The sequence below is a fragment of the Talpa occidentalis genome, unplaced genomic scaffold, assembly GCF_014898055.3.
Source record: "Talpa occidentalis isolate TD23 unplaced genomic scaffold, MPIMG_talOcc4v2.1, whole genome shotgun sequence".
NCBI classification, from domain to species: domain Eukaryota; kingdom Metazoa; phylum Chordata; class Mammalia; order Eulipotyphla; family Talpidae; genus Talpa; species Talpa occidentalis.
This window is the reverse complement of record NW_026555331.1, coordinates 123,183,962-123,201,717: the sequence shown is the minus strand read 5'-3', so window position 1 is coordinate 123,201,717 and position 17,756 is coordinate 123,183,962. Positions and strand designations below refer to the sequence as shown.

The 17,756-nt window shown below is 31.3% G+C and overlaps 2 protein-coding genes across 3 annotated transcripts in view; one reads left to right on the top strand and one right to left on the bottom strand.

The window, feature by feature from the left end:
• Nucleotides 1-17,756, top strand: part of COG5 (component of oligomeric golgi complex 5) — a 171,842-nt gene that overhangs the window by 22,048 nt on the left and 132,038 nt on the right. The window lies entirely within an intron of this gene.
• Nucleotides 10,610-12,237, bottom strand: GPR22 (G protein-coupled receptor 22). Its single transcript, XM_037511553.2, has one exon. It carries the CDS (start codon nucleotides 12,208-12,210, stop codon nucleotides 10,909-10,911), a length of 1,302 nt encoding a protein of 433 aa, XP_037367450.1. The 5' UTR covers nucleotides 12,211-12,237; the 3' UTR covers nucleotides 10,610-10,908.

The following is a 17,756-nucleotide window of genomic DNA, read 5'->3' as shown; positions in this document are numbered from 1 at the left end:
TGGCTGCTGCCCAGAGAGAAGTCATTTGTTTATTGTTGTTTTTTATAAGGTTTTGGAATACATAAGAATAGCCATCCAAACATAAGCAATAAAATTGATGTTTTAGAGTGAAACTGTAGCAACAAAAATGAAAACTGAATACCAACAAAAATAAAAACTGAGAAGGAGTAATGGGAGAGAATTTTTCCAAGTCTGAAAGAGGAATAAATCTTCTTGAATGGGCACACAACATAGTATTTCTGAACTTTTCTTTCATCAAAGTAATACTCTTTACTAATACTTTAAAGACTTCAAAATATTTTAAGATTATATTATAAAATATCATAAATGTTTCTGCTATGCAATTTGTAATTAGGAGACAAGAGGACATAGGCTTTGAAGCCATTTAGACCTTGGTTTAAATCCCATTTCTATTCCTCTTCCTAATTGTGTGCATTTTAACAAGAATAACTTCTCTTTCGGATTGTAAAGTACTTTTGGTAAGATTTAATGAGTCAGAATGTAGGTTGCCTTTGACTTTACTTTTCCTCTTACCCTTTTTTAATTTAGAAATAGAACTAAAAACCAAATTTATGTGATATTTTGAAGGTTATATTGAATATATATCATCATCTGTGGTTGTGTGTTCTACTCTTTGTATGCAAAAATGTCATGTTTCCCCCATCTCCCTCCATCTCATATGACGTACATTTCTCATGTGTTTTTTTTTTTTTTCTGGGAAATATAGGAAATATTACTATAATGACTGTTTTTATTTTTATTTTTTAATTTTTTTAAAAGATTTATTTATTTATTTATTTATTTATTCAAGCACTGGGCACAGTCAAAAACGGGAGGGTGAGAGAATTCACCAGAGCTAGAGCAGGGAGCAGAGCAGGCAGAAGGACCGAAGTACACTGCTGAGGGGTGCAGCAGGTGGCAGGAGAGGTCTGCGTGCCATGCGGGACCCTCCTCCGGTGGCCTGGGAGCAGCCGGGGATCGAACCGGGGCTGCAGAAGTTGCAGGCAGCTTTGCAACCCAGCGCTCAACCTCTGCGCCACCGGGAACACCCTATAATGACTTTTAATTAAATATAAACAGTAGAGGAGAATAAAAGTCATTTAAGGAAAATGAAAAATCATCTCAAATTCCTATTGAGACAAGAAAGAGTTGTACCTTTTTGAGGGACTAGAATAATTATTGTAGTTTTTTTAATAACTGATAATGTAGTTGAACTGATAGTATACTTGTTAATTTAAAAAATAAAATTTCAGAAAAATGTACAAAGACTGCCATTGATTGCTATTTGCTAATTACTGTACTAAATATTGTATATATTTTCTCATTGAAGCGTCACAACAACTTTCTTACATAGATGTTATCATTTTACAGAGTGGGGGGGAATCTGATTGATAAACATTTTTTAAAGGGAAAAAAAAAAGAATCTGAATGAGTTTAATATTCCCAGGATCATGCAGTTACTAAGCAGAGCACCACTCCCTGTACTTATTATTTTCTCTCCTGGTACTCTGGTGGAGCTGCTATGAGAACCAAGTTTTCTGAGTCAAAAGATTTATGCCAATTTGGGAGTTCTGTAAATTTGTGATAGGGGCTATACAGTATTATTTAACAGTGGGAGTTAAATGACAACATAAAAAATAATGTGAATGTAATGGTCCTTCATCTTCACTGATACTCTCTGAATTTTTCTTTTTAACCAACATTTATGCTTTCCCTTGATTAAGATATATTTTTATTTCCTTGGAGTACTTAAAATGAACATATTTAAATTTTCAGACTAATCTTATTAGGGGCATCCTCTTCCATAATAATAAACACAAAGCCATATCATATTAATGACTGTATAATACTCAGTTGAAAACTTTTCCAATGATTTATGTAAGTGGTCTATGGTTAACTATTTAGGTCATTTATATATTTTTTCATTAATAGAATTATTCTTTGATGACCATGCTTGAACATAAAGTTTTGTACACTTAGTTGTTTCCTTTGGGTAAATTTTGGAAGCTGAATTTCTTGCTCAAAGACTAAGTTTTGCTTACTACTTCAAGATGAATTTCATTTCCAATAGTAATATGAAAGAGCAAATCTATAATTTTGTCACAATTAATAGACATTATCATAAAAAAGTTCTCTTCCAATCACATATATAAAAGTTGGTATATTAGTTTGTTTTTAAACATATTCTAATTTGCATTTGTTTTTTGGTAACTGTGGTTGAATGGTTTTGTTTTCTGTTGGTGATTTACCTGTTTGTTTTCTTGGCTCATTTTCCTATTGCTGTGATGAATCATTTAAGTATTTACATAATAGAGGTACATTTGCTTTACTGTTGGCTCTATGTATGTTTCTCAGTTTATCCCATTCTTTGAAAAAGGTAGTTATATTTCTCAACCTTTCTCTTAAGGTTGTTCATTATATTACAGAAATATTCACCTGCATAGTTGTGGTATGAGTACATACATCTGAAGGGTATGGTCCATTACCTCTAAATCATATACAGTGTTGTAAACCAATGTTACCTCAATTAACAAAAAATTACGTCCATACTTGTTAAATGTTTGTTTCTGATTTTATATATCTGCAATTTATTTTGGTATAACTTGCACATATAACCACTACATCTCATAACTCCAGGTAGTACATTAACTGTTTCTTGAAATATAATGTGAATTGTGCTTCCTGAAATTGCGAAACTCCCTGACCTTGGGAATACCTAAGCATTTAACTTTATTTTTTCAATGTTTGTTTATTTCCCTAGTATCATTTAATTAATACTATATCATGCCACCTCCCACTTGAAATATCTCTTTATATTATTTGCTTGAGTCATATTTCAGTTGTCTGCCTATTCTTATTTTCTATTTTATAATATTGGAGTTAAGTTTATTAGTTACATTTTTATTTATTAATATTTATGCCCTGATTTTTTCATTATTTTCTTTAAAAAAAACTTTATTTTTTGCATAAAACTAGGGTGTAAGCCAGAGGTGCTGGGGCTGGTGAGAGGATTCACCAGAGATAGGGTGGGGAGCAGAACAGGTGAATCTACTGAAATACACTGCTGAGGGGAGCAGTGGGTGAGACAGGAGAGATTTGCTGTGCCATATGTGGGTTAGCTCACTGACCAGGGATCGAACTCAGGCCATAGTGGCGATAGCACTGAGACTTAAACCATATGCCACCAGAGAGGCCCCCTCAGTGTTTCCTTTTTAAAGTAGTTTTTAAAAGGAAATAGAATTGGACATATGCATTTTCTACTTATATTTTTTTCAAGATTGTCTTTGTGTAACTTGTAGGAATTTTCTAATTTTACATTTGAAAAATACCGAGCTGTTAATATAATATTTGGGTTTGAATTATTTTCAGTTAACTATCATGTTGTATTTTAAGTCTCAGTGAAGACTATCTGATTGAAGTTCTGTAATCAGGAGTGAAAATAAGTGGAATTGTACTTTAGGAAGTAGAAAATAGAAATAGTCAGAAATTGATGTGGAAAGACCATATCAGAAGCTAATAGTTTCAGATATTCAGAACCTAAATTATGACAGAAGTGGAGAGTGAAAATATATCTATTTTTGGATGCTCTCACTCACTTTCAAATCTAGGAAGACTTTCACTGGACTTTGGGTTTAAATTAAAAAAAAAACTTTTGCCTGGCAAAACAATATTATATTTCCAGCTTTCTTGCTCCCTGTTCCATAGTCATAGTCTGTGCAGCAGCCAAATTGAATTGTCCCCTGGTCTGGAGACTTCATTTTCTTTTTTCTATGTAATTGCTCATGCTTGTGTCTCTGCCTGATAATGCTGTTCTTGCCCAGATGCCATCAGCCAGTCTCACCCCTCAAAGTTCATTTCAAATGCTGTTTCCTTTCTGCAGCCTTTCCAGGTACCTGTGTTCCTTTTCTTCAAGCCCCATTGCTGTTCTTTTGTAGACTTATTGAAGCTATATTTTGCTTTATGATACTGATATTATCTTCTCTGCTTTTGTAAGTGCATACAACCCAAACCTTTTATGAAATGTTCAAATTTGAGCCAGTGAGGAGTAAGAACTATAATAATGGGCCATTTGAAAGTGCTTTTGGGTGGCGGTTTTGTTTTGTTTTTCTTAATTCTTATAAGATAACAGACTTGTATTTGATGGTAACTAGGATTTTATGGATATTGCTCCTTGACAGTTTTATCTAGTAGATCCTGTGACATGTTATTCATTACGTTTTTAGAAAAATTTATATAGTAGATATTGTGACATGTTATTTATTAAGTTTTTAGAAAAAAATATGTATTTTGAGAAGTTAGTTGTGTTGTAGAACCAGTAAAAACATTTGTTAATGTAAATGGTACTGATAGAAAAAGAATATATTTTAAAAGTAAAGCCATCTGATACCTGATTTCTCCTATTTAACAAAAGGAGAATTTTATATTTTATAAAATATTTTATATTTTAACATATAAAATATTTATATGATTATCTTTTATCATCTAATTGAAAGTACAGTTCTTTTTCTTTGGCTCTTATTATAGCTATCCTAACTGTAGCTTTGAATCATCAGTAGGTAGAGTATGTGTTAATGAGGATTAGAAATTTCAATGGACATTTTTCTTAAAATTCATTGGTGAAAATTTGATTCTTTAGCTTCTCATTTCAGAATTCGCTACTAACTACCTCTATGCAAGGGCAGAATGTCAGTATCCAGATGTTAGTCGTAACCTCAGTTCAATGACTATTCAAGTTTATGGTTTTGTACTTAACCATTCCTCTGCCAATTTTTATTTCTAGAATTTGGGGAGAAGATATTTATGGAAGCTTTTTCTGAAGATTGGTAAATCCATCCATTTCTCTTGATTAGTGAGTCACTAAAGATTGTAGGTTGGAGGAGGAGAGAAGTAATGACTTGAATTACCTGGGGATCTGTTTGTTTTATTTTATTTTTTTTTAAAGATTTATTTATTTATTTATACAAGCACCGGGTACAGTCAGAAGTGCGGGAGGGTGAGAGAATTCACCAGAGCCAGAGGGGAGAGCAGAGCAGGCAGAGTGATGAAATACCCTGTTGAGGGGAGCAGTGGGTGGCAGGAGAGGTCTGCGTGCCATGTGGGACCCTCACCGGTGGCCAGGGATCGAGCTGGGGCTGCAGAGGCTGCAGACAGCTTCGCAACCCAGCGCTCAACCGCTGCGCCACTGGGGAGGAGGCCCTGTTTGTTTTAGTTTTAATAATGCCATCTTTCCAGTTGGAAAGTGCCACCATCTCTCTTCCACCAACCTGATGGACCCCTTAGGCATTCGTGAAATGGTTGGAATCCACTGCTTTATTATTCTAAAATTCAGTTTTAGATTAAACCAGAATTATAATGGGTTTTATAAATAGATAAGTGTTATACTCATTTCCATAAATGCTTTTTACTGAATTTTCCTTTAATTGATGCCATTATTATACATTTGAAAATCTATCAGCCTTATGAGACTTCCTTTTCTGTAAGATTGTTGTGGCCATTTTTGTATATTGAGGAACTTAAGATTCAACTGTATGAGACTTTGGGTATCTTTAAAGCTGTTGCAGAAAACATCATTTTACATGTTACATAGTTTCTCAGAAGATCCGTGAAAGGGAATGCTTCCTGGTCTAAGTATCAAGAATAGTTTATACTTACACTGAACAGCTGGACAATTTTTATTTTATTGATACTAAGACTCATGTAATCAATCTCTTTTCTCTCTCTAAGACTTAATAGAAAACAGTCTTGCAAGAAGGCAGGATTTAATGATTAGCATTCTGCATTTTTCATACAAAGCCTAATTGAAACTTAATTTTTTTATTTTTCATCCTTCTTACTATGATGTTATTACATATTCTTTCAATTTAATTGTATCTATAATTGTGTGCTTTCAAAAGTTGTCGTTTATTCCCCTTAGAATAAGGCAGGATATAAATAAATTATATTATCTATAGCATTTACTGATTTTGGTTCCCTACTTTCTTCCTAACATCAAGAATAGTTTTTTGCTGGAGTTTTGATTACACGTTCTTAGGGGATCTTACTGAATTTGTAGATATTTGATCTAGAGAAAAGAAAAACACAGATATATACCCATGGCATTTTGTAGACAAATTTAGTGAACTTATATATAGGACTCCAGGAAATCCTCTACCAAAGTTGTTATTTTTTATTTCTTGGCAGGTTTTTTTCTATAAGATGGCAATATCTAATCACTTGAACTATTCTTTGTATACTTAGTTATGTCCACTAGCAGCCTGTTTTTAATAATACTAGCTTGCTATGTCTAGGTCTTATGGTTTGTTAAGTACAAATAATAAAAATCAAGAGGATTACAATTATAGCAGAAGATATCAATGTTGTTGAAAAGAATAAAAAATGTTTTATAAAGTAATGACCCCAGAGTAGTGTTTCCACAATGTCATTTGAAATATTTGTTGAGTGTCAGTATTACTTAAACTGTTATAAAACAGAATAGGAAATTTAATAAAAGTTGTCATAAATTACCAGAGTAACTAAATATTCCTTAAACTGTATTGATGGCACAATGGTAATTATAACAAAGGAAAAATGTTTGACTCAAACCATTTAGTTAAGTGCCATCTGTTCAGAAGATACACAAGTATAGTTTCAGTATTTTCACTGAAAATTTATTTTAGAAGTAATTCTTATTCTCTGTGTACATTATTATGTTTTAATAGAAGTTTTATATTAAAATGAACAAATGTGCAATATAGTACTTTCTGGTCAGAATAAAATAATGTTATGACAAATAGCTTTGTAATTTTATAATTAACTGAATATTTTACTTGAGTGAAGTAAAAATAAATAACACTTTATTGTGTCATATTTCACATTTGGTACCATTTTATTTTCTGTGTGTGTATGATTTTTAAAGGAAACTTTTTGCTCAGATAATGTCCTTTAAAAGAACAAAATTTTGTCCTTTTGAAGTCACAACTGTGCACGCACACATACATTACCCACACACACACGCAGGTGAAATTTTATTTAAGAATAATAACTTCAAGAAGGCACTATAGCCTGAATAGAGTTCAGAACTATTTCTATACCTTTTCATTTATTAGTTATCTGGATATCTATTGCTTGGATACATATTGTTATTGTTAGTATATAAAGTAGTAGTTTTTCAACTTTAGCTCACAAATTAGCAGAGAGTATTAGCAGAGAGAATGCAACCACAGAGATTCTGATAGTGTAAGTTTCAGGTGGGGCCTAGAAATTGAAATTTTAAACAAGCATCCTAGAGGAGTCTGATATATAAGTAGTTTACATTTTGAGAAACACTCTCCCAAACAGGATACAGTAAGGTAAGCAGTTTTCATAAGTTCTTTTTCAGTTTTAGTAATATTTACTGATCAGTTATTATGTATCAGTCACTTTTTTTGGGAAACATTATCAAAGGTTTTATTATTATAGACCAGTACTATGTGAATTAAGGATAGTTTATTATAAAGTAAGGTAGCTACAGTTAGCTAGCATTTTGTTCCTCATAAAAAATGATAGTTGGAAAAAAGTCAGTAGCTAAGGAAAGACTACAGGTTTTTAGGAACTGGAAACTATTAAAGTGTAGATTATATAAATTTCACTTGCACCTGTCATGAGATATTAACAATATTAGGATAAAATATATATCTTTGATTCCTTTCTAGCCAATCAACATACAATATATTCAGTATACAGTATATTACGTAAGGTTATGTTTATTATTGATGGTTGATACATATATATCCTATATGTTTCTTAGTACTACAATCTATGTCTAATATAGCCAAACACTCATTTGAACATAAACATTTTTAAAACATTTTTATTAAATTAAAATTTGTGCATTTTGCATCTATTATCAGTATTGTTTATGCATAACTGTCTGAGTGGAATGCAGTTCCCCATAACTTTATTATCTTTTCTTGTACCTTTTCCTTTTTTTCTCGCACAAATTTATTAATGTTAAAGTGGATTTGTTCATTTTTTCCCTCAAATTTTATTGATTTATCAATCACTTAACTATATATCCTTTTCATCTTGAAAAATTCGTTAGTATACTTTGGTAGTGTGCTTAATATCTCTCAGAAATATATGACATACTACTTTCACAGAAGCAGGGTGAGGAAAATAAACTCAGTCATAGACAGTCTCAGCTGTCTTCCTTTATCTTACTTGGTGCTTCAGGGTTTGGTAATGGTAGAGAGCTTATACTGGTGGCAGTAACAGGAATGACAGCACTTTTTACCACTTGCTAGTAAGTACATCACTGTCATGCTTTTAGAAGTTTGTTAAAAAAAAAATGTGTGACTAGAGGCCTGGAGATAGTTAGGATTATTTTCACTTATGAACAAAAGGAGAAATGTGAATGTGTTTAAGTTTGATCAACTCTTTTTCCCTTGTAAAATAGGTATTATTTTAAAAGGTCATATCTTTCATTTTTCAATTGTTTCTGCAACTTAACACTCTTCTAGTACTGGCCTGTGAATTTTTGTGGTGGTCTAATATTTTACTTCTTAAGATGTACTATGTGCTCTGATATTACTATCTGTCTAGTCTGATCAGCTGGCTTTAAAAAAAAAAGCCTTTGTTTTGAATGTTTTTTAGAGAAAGTACATCTTCAAACTAGTTTTATTCTGTAAATGCTAGCTGACAGTTCTCTTCTCTTTGTAGCTCCCTAATTGGGGAACACAGATCTTTTTCTTGCTTTACCTAGGTTTTATTATCACTATATTTTTCTCTTTTATAATATGATCTGAGCTCCTTTGCCCCCTAACATTTATTAGTCAATTTATGTTTAACTTTGCGTTCACCGCAGTCTCATAGGGGCTTGCTGTTAGGAGTATGTACTAATATCTGCCTTTGATAGGTAAAGAAAATAGTCTGCAAAAGTTTCCTTTACTTTCAAAAAATTTCTCATCTTATTTAGTGAAAACATGCTTTTTAAACTAAATCCTTTGGCATGCTTATAGATGAAGTTTAAAAATTAATAAGGGTTTTCTCTTAATATGAAAATTGTAAAAATGGTCTAATTTTTATTAAGGTTACAAAACTCAATGTTAAAATTTTAATTCATGCTCAGGAGTCCAAATATAAAGTTACTTGTTAAAAATCTGAAATGAATATATTAGGAGATATTCTGTGTCGAATATATTTATTAAATGAAAAATTTCTTAATATATTTATTATGTTTTAATTTCACTTTGGATTTCAAAAAGTTTTACTTGTACTACATTTTGTCAAGTTGAAGCATCTCTTTCACTCTATGAAAGAGTAGAAAATAAATAAGAAAATAAATAAGGCAGAAGGAAACTGCCTTTACCAAGATTTGACATTATCAGAAATAAATCACTGTTTAACTTACCATGTACCTCAGGGAATTCAAGCTGTTGCACAATACTCATTTCCCCCAAGGATTAGGGTATTCAGTAAACTGGATTGACTGAATCGCATCTGTTTATTTTAAAGTGATCTATTATTTAGTTGTTTCACATACATTTTTAATTTCGAAATGAGTGGCTGCTTGATTTAGGCATTATAGCACTTAAAAAACACGATACAAATTTGTCTAGTTAACTATTTGTAAGGTAGTAAAGTATTTGCCTACTTTAAGTAACTTACTGCATCTTTTCTGATACAGGGATATTAGCACTCACTCATAGTATACTACATTATAACAATGGGAAAATATTTGCTTGATATGATATTCCCAAACCTGATGTCTAATTAGAATTAATCTCATAGTTCTCAAACATGAAGGACTGGAGACAAAATTTTTAAGTGGTAGAGAGTAGAAAAGTTGGCAAGATTTATTGCTGCTTTAAAAAGATTTTCAGAGAGGAAATAAAACTACTGTATTTTGAAACACTTGCAGGCTACCAGAGTGTAAATTGTATTCTGCTAAAGTTGCTATAAATATCTAAAATTAGAAACAGTTGTCTTTGTTAGGTTTTCCCTACAATGATATAAAGTCATTTTTCTTGCATGTATTCAGATTTTAATAGTTAATTTCTATTATACATGAAGAACTGATTGGAATAAAGCTAGAAAGTCAGTTTATTTCATTGCATTGGTTTTTACAGTATACTGTATTCCCTCAGAGCATTTGGCTTCTAGTCAAGTAAAGTGAGGAAGGAAGACTGGTGATTTAATTTTCTTCCTTCACTTTATTGTCAGTTCATTTGCATATTATAGACATGGTGCCCTTGATCTTAGACAATAAGTCCATTTTTTTCATTATAAACTTGAATTTCAAAGTTTCCCTTAGTGTGCATATACAGGTTTTTTTTTTTTTTGCATCTTGACTTAAAATCTTGATAAATCCTATAATTTTCTATATTCAAAGTAAAAAAGGATGAAGTTTCAAACATAGCTACTTTTGATATATCCAGCATTATAGCAAATAGACTACACCAGAAAACAACAGTGGTACAAGAAATCCTGGATTGTTTTTGATTGTTTGGAGCCCATACTTTTAGTTTTTATGTTAAAATGCTATTCCAGTTGTTATCATATAAATATATCTATAGTTTGTTGCTTAGAAATAATACACTTTATAAAAAAATGCAAGGATATCTGTGTCAGTTACATTTTGAAGTTATACATTGTTTTAAGGCTATGTATTTATTCTTTAGAAAATATGACTTACATGAATTTCTTCTGCTGGACATAATATTGACAAAATATACACATGATATTACTTTAACAAACTGCCATGCAACAAATACATTAAGTAATGAAGAGATTGAATATATATGACCTAATCTAATTTTGACATTTACATTAAAAATTTACAACATAACCAATACTTAAATTGTTTTTCCCTTATATTTGGCAGTAATTTCATTTTTTTTACAATTTAAATTTAGAACTTCTGGATGTGGTTTTGGCAAAACTTAGACTTCCCTAGTCTGTGACAACCTGAGGTACTAAGCATTTTTCTCTTATTTCACTATCTTCAAATGTAATTTTTTTGTTTCTTTTAGGTTCTATCCAAGAGTTGTGTATTACAGCATTATTTGGCATGGGGTCAGCTTCCACTATTGAAACAACTCGCTTTTTCATTTTACTTTTCAAGACCTTTTGAAATTTCTGTCTAGTGAATGCATATAGTAGAGGATGAAAAATAGTTGTTCCATAAGCCATGACTAGAAAACACAACCTCAATTTTACTAAAAGGTCACTTGGGCCTAAACATAAAATGGTGGTATTTAAAACAGAAATTGGTGTCCAGCAGAGAAGAAATGTAGAAATTATCAATAGAGACATTCTGAAGACTCTTTTCTGCCTTTCTCGTCGTTCACGGTGTCGTTTCACAGCTCGCCGGAGAGCAATTATTACAGACACTGAAGTTCTTACACCAAAGACTACATTTCTCCCACCACTGCTTTGTGACATGTCTGTAGTCTCATGTTGCGTGGTTAGAGAAATTGTCTTTTTCTTTCTTGCTTTCTTCTTCGGCCCTGTTGAGAATCTCGTGCCTATTCGAATATTTAGAGCCTGAAGTATTTTGGTGTATGTGATTAACATTACTATAACAGTGAAAAAGAATATTGGGATCTGTACTAGCAGATGATAATACATTCCCAGTTCAGTGTAGTATTCATTTGTACTGACACACAAAAGCGTCTTGTTTTCCCATGTATTTCCACTTTGATGACTGAAAAAATTTACCTCAATAAAGGGAATCAAGAAAGAGAAAAAGGAAAAAATCCAAATGGATATCATTAACATTACAGCTCTGCCCATTGTCAGAATTCGGTTTGCAGGTTTTACAGAAATGTCATATCTGTCCAAAGTGATAGCAAAAACGTTGATTGCTGTTGAGACACTTGCAAAAGATACACAGGCCTCATGGAAACAGCAGATAAGAGCAGTGTTACTCTCCAGTGAAAGCAGAAGGATAACTATAGTTAGAGGAATACATCCCACACAAATTATTACATCTAGTACATGAAGATTCATTGTAATAATGTTACTGACAGAGTTGATTAAGTTGGATTTCATGCAGTAAAGAACCAATACGGTGAGGTTGCTGCCAAGTCCCAACACAATTTCTAACATAAGAAATCCAGTGAGAGACACTTGAAAGCTTAATGGATATGATAGTGGTTGGTGCATGTTGGTGTTGATGTCATCAATGTCATCTCGCACTGTAATGTTAGATTCAGACTGCATGTTGATTTCCAGAATAGGAGAAAAACACATTCTTTTGGAGCAGTTGGTTTTTTCCCCTAGAAAGTGAAATAGAATAAACTCTTTGATATTTGGCAATTTAAATGATGTATCAAACATGTGTTCTTCAAAAATAATCTTTTATTGTGTTCTTAGTTCAATTATTATGTTTGTTAACTATTAATGAAAAATGTAGAATTAAGAATAATCAAGGTTGCATTGCTTTGATGTAAAGGGAAGTTGAGTTCTTTGCAGAAATTACTGGGAATGCAATTACTGCAAAAATATTTAATACACTGAAAAGGCTTTCCTCTTTTGGGTTTGTCAAGCTTATTGAGATGCAGTATTTTTTTTTTAATAATAAAACTAATCAGCATGAAAACTAATTTTAGCCAAATGTTTTAAAATTTCTTTTTAAAATGTTGTGAGTAGGTGGAAGTAAATGTTATTTTAATATGTTCTAGCATAATTAGTGTAGGTATATTTCCATGAGATTTCAAATGAACAGACAAGTGTTCATTTAAAACGATGACTGGTACAGAGCACTAGCTTGTCTTGGACCATTTTGTTCATGTTCTTGATTGAAATTCAATTCAGAAGGTAACAGTGTACGTGGGGATATTTGGAGTTATTTCTTACAGAAATGGGCAAATGATTTATATTTCACAATGAAAATGCTCACTGAATTTTATAATTGACAAACTGATGTTTTAAATATTGGAAGGAAAAGGACATTATGTTACCATGAAAAGCCACAAAGCTTGGTAAAAGAGCACTAATTACTCCTGTTAAAGATTTATTTTGTGACCACACCCTTTTGGATCTTGTGAAAGGAGAAAACCGAAATTTAATATTATATTAAGAAATAAGCCAAAAAGAAAAAGAAAAATACCGGATGGTCTCACTCATAGCAGGAATCTAGAAAACTTAAATAAGGGACCAGGAAAATGAATATAAGAAAGTGAAAATCAAAATCAACAAAAAACTATGAACCAGAGACACTTTTTGGGGGTGGGGGGCGGGAGGGGAAGGATTGGGGTCAGAATGGGGCGTTTGCAATTGTATGGGGGAATATAAAAATAAAATTTAATATTTAAAAAAAAAAAAAAAAAAGAAATAGCCATTTATGAAGTGGTATTGAAAGAGTGTATCAGTTGATTATATTTGTTTAAACATAGTTTTTAAAGTAAAAAGTGAAATTCTAGGGAAAAGGAGTATCTGAAACCCATTTTCTGAGAAATCTTTTTAAAGTTACACAATCCCTGTGAAACCTTTTGTATAAACCACTCAGTGTATATAATTTTGAGGAAAATTAATAAAAAACAAACTCTTGCTAATTCATGCAAATCTAAATTTTAATATATTGAGGCTTAAAATAATTTATAAAATAATGTCTGATTTTCTGGGCTAAAATGTCAGTAATCAGATATTTAGTAACCAGAAAATATAAAATCATACAACCAACTCTATTTCACATTTCAAGTACAGCATTTGACTGCAAAATCAGAATAAAGCATGAATATAAAAGCTAATGACTTTCAGAATTCATGTTAACCTTTCATTTGATGTATCTTTGACAAGTTTAGAGTACAGTTTTATTTATGGATATTGTTTTAGGGTTAATATTTCATAAACACAAATTATATAATTATTAATTTTTCTTGAACTTGGTAAAAGGTATTACTAGAGGCATATAATTGAGTAAGTTAAAGGCTTAGCTAATATCAAAATTCTGTAAAAATGGAAAATTTTAAGTGTGCCAAATTTTTTGAACTGACAGATAATGCATCAGGTCTTTGTAACATCAGTTAGACTTATTAAATAAAGCAAAAATGTCAAGTTAGATGATAATTACAAAAAATGCATCTTTAGAGCAAGATTCTTTTCTTTTGTATATGTTAAACCGTGTGGTGGGGTGCATGCATCTTCTGACCTACCTGTTTGCTGTTGCCTTATGGGCCTTTTGGCTCACTATAGCAGTTTTTCACAAATTGATACATGATGTCATTAACAGATTTGACATGAATTTTTACCTGACAACAGTGAAGTAGCTGTGTTTTATTTCATGTCTTGTAGGAATTCGTTCATTTTCTCTCCAATACTTCAACTGCATGAATTGTGAGATTTAGTTGGCTGATGGATTTGTAAAGACCAGTACAAAATATTTGTGTTTGTTTTGCCTTAAAAAGTCACGACCAAGAAAAACTTCCTCAAATGATAGAAATTATGTTTCCCTTTGATGGAATATATGAGTGTCTCTTTATTTTCCAGAACATGTGAAAACAAAAAAATAGAAAACATAAGTTTCTAGCTTCTAAAATGTATTTATACATCCTTTTGTTACAAATATAAATCTGTTTCTATAGCAGTCCTCATTATTTTGAAATGATTTCTTGATCACATAACTTGCTTTGTAAGTCCAGTCCATGTTCTTTTGATAAAGAACCACCTGCTATTTAATTTGGTTTGTTTCCATTAGAAGAGAATACATAATTGATCATAAAACTCAGATGGAAGAATCTTTTAATCATATCAATTGATATGAATATCTGAATATTTAGTGCAGAAAATACTTGCTAAAGTTTCATTTAGCTTGCCGGTAATGTATGTTTTTCTGCTTTTGGTAATCCATGTTTCACTGTCTTCAAGAATTAGTAGCTCCACAATTCTGGTATGATAAATTATAAACTCCCCCTTTTAAAATGCTCACCATTTTGTTTTCAGGCTTTTTTTTACAGTTGTATTTTTCTTTTGGGGCTATTTTATGTAGCGTCTTCTTAGCATAACTGCCATTGATTTGTTATATTCCAGCAGTGATGTCGATCTATATTCTTTGGTTTTAACTCCTTAATGTCTTAAAATCATCTGGTACAAGAATATCCTGCAGTTTGTGATTCAGACAGCTAGGGAGAGGCTTGGTCAGCTGCATTCTTCATATTTTCATTTGTAAATACTGAATTAGCTGTTGTGAGCCCTAGTGAAGAAGAAAAATAATGGTTAAGAAATAGAGTTCCAATAATTTTCAATTAACTGAAATCTACTTTAACACCATACACAATATTGCACTGTGTTATTAGTAACAACTTATGCATAAGTTTAAGGGTTTCTTTAAATGAAACATTCTCTTTTCCTAACAAACATATCCAAAACAAACATACATATGTTATTTAACAATAGAGAGAGCATCACATTACAGCTATAACCATAAAAGAAAAACTGCATTTTAAAAACTAAGTTCTGTTCTCATTTTAGAAGCTAATCTGTATTTTCAGAGATTATGAGCTGTTACTAAACATATTGTCATTCCTTCTTGTCTTCATAATAAATTTAACAATACTCTGCTATAAAATACATTTTTCACTTCATTATTAACACATGGTTCGAATGTTAACTGATTTGAACAGAATCCATGGTAGGATTTTACAAATTTCTGTTGCTGAATTGTTCATGTAGTTGAAATGTAAAAGATATAAAAACTGTAACTGTAAATTAAATAATTTTCAGGGAATATCCCCAATATAAATTTAATCTAAACCCGAATAATAATAAAAGCGAAATAGTAAACCTAGTTCTCTCAGGAAATAGAAGCATTTTTTGAACACCTGAGAAAAGCTGCTGATGACATTAACAATATTTAATATGTCTGAAGTGACTTAAAAACTGATGCCTTCATAGTGGATCTACAAAGAATATTCTTTTTACTTAGCATTACATTCTAAAAATTACATTTAAATATATCGTGTCTTAAAAGAAATAAATCTAAATAATACATAATAGTAAGTAGAATTAAACAAATAAACTTAAAATTTAGGCTGAAAAATTTCAAAGTAATTACCCCACTATGACAGTTCAAAAGCAGCTGTATACTATAATAAGGAACACATCTTACCTCCGCTAAAGATTTGATAAATTCTTGATGTAGTTGAAGCGTTTCCAGTTCTGATTGATTCATTTTGTTCACTTGTTTATAGAGGACTAGGGGAAGAGAGTCATAAACATCTCTTCGAAAATGACCTTAATGAAAATATATGTCTGTACTGTGCCATTGTTTCAGCAGTACTGCTAATGTATGGAACATGTAGTGCTGCTTAGAGCCTGCTGCAGTCTCTCACTCTTCCTACTGTGGAATCAATAAGCATCTGAAAATACATAATGAAAGTAATTTAACATACTGAAGGCTTCTTGTCTCCAGAGACAACATTTAGATCCAGTCTTTCTAAAAAGGAACGGCACTGCTTTTCAGAGGAAAGCTTGTTCTGGGCAGCTTTTGCAGAATGACAGCCTACCTTGTCGCTTCTCTCCACTGCAGAGAGATGCAGTGCATTCACTAATTTTGATTGGTCAGTTGTATTGGGCTTAAGCTGTGTTTCATATGTATAGCAGGAATTTTCCCCCACTGTTTTATATAAGGATGCTTTTTAAAAAGCTAAATTTATAAGTGGTTGTATGTTGTTCTTAAATAGAATATGAGTAAATTAGTCTTTTTAAAATGTGTATTCTATTCTGGTTTGTTGTTCATTTATGGCAAACATTAAAAATTGCAAGGAGGTGGGGGGGCAAGAAAGAATTACATAGTAAAATGTGTATGTATATTTTAAAGCCTGTATAATTGCTCTTGAGAATATTTTAGTCATATGTATGTTTTTGGTTGAGATTCTTTGTTCTACAAATAGGAAGTCTCTGCATCTTTACCGTGAACCACATTGAATTTCAACTAGTTTGTTTGTATTCAAGTCATCTTCTCTGAGTATTCCAAATTGTTATGAACATGTCAAGGTGTTAAACATTGTTATTACTGCAGTAGTCATTCATTCAGGTATTCATTCATTTTAATTCATTCATTCAAAATATTAATCAGATTGATCTACCGTAAAGTATTTTTTAAACATTTTATTGCTAATAGCAATTTTCCTGTGTAAAGATTTAATAATATGCATTACTTTTGAGATTACTGTTCAGTCTCACCGTTGATAACTCTTTTATTCAGTAAGTATAGTCATCATTTACCGCAATGTTTTGTTCAAGTGACTATTTTTATTTTTAACCTGAGCAATTTTCTTAGTGTATTTAAGTATATAAGCTAATGCTGGTAAGTATATTGGTAGGGAAAAAAGAAAGTTACCGTCTTTATAAGTTATAAGTACTTACACTTTTTCAGTTATAAGGGTTCATACTTAAAAATATTTTAAGTATGAAAACAATGTAGAAGTAATGAACTTAAATGTTAACTTTAAATTTCTATTAACTTTCATTACTGTGAATAAATTTTCTATTCTAATAGTGAAGAGAATTTTGTTTAGACTTGTATATATAAAATAGTTGAATTTTATGTTGACAAAAAAGAGACTGCAGATAACTACATTATTAAAATATTGGTCATCACCTATTCCATTATTTTAGGAATGTTGGTGATCTTTATTGTTTAAAGTAGTGTATGCTGTTTTTGTTTGTAGTGGAAACTGTTCTTTTCTTAATTTTGAAAAACACATTTGTATAATATTTTGCTGGTAGTGTTTCAGCTTTTCAGGGGCCTCACTGAACATAATAGTTTTGAATCTTATTTCTACAGAACTGAGAAT

Coding starts and splice junctions, on each gene's coding strand:
- GPR22 (XM_037511553.2), bottom strand. CDS start 12,210: ATGTGTTTTTCTCCTATTCTGGAAATCAACATGCAGTCTGAATCTAAC.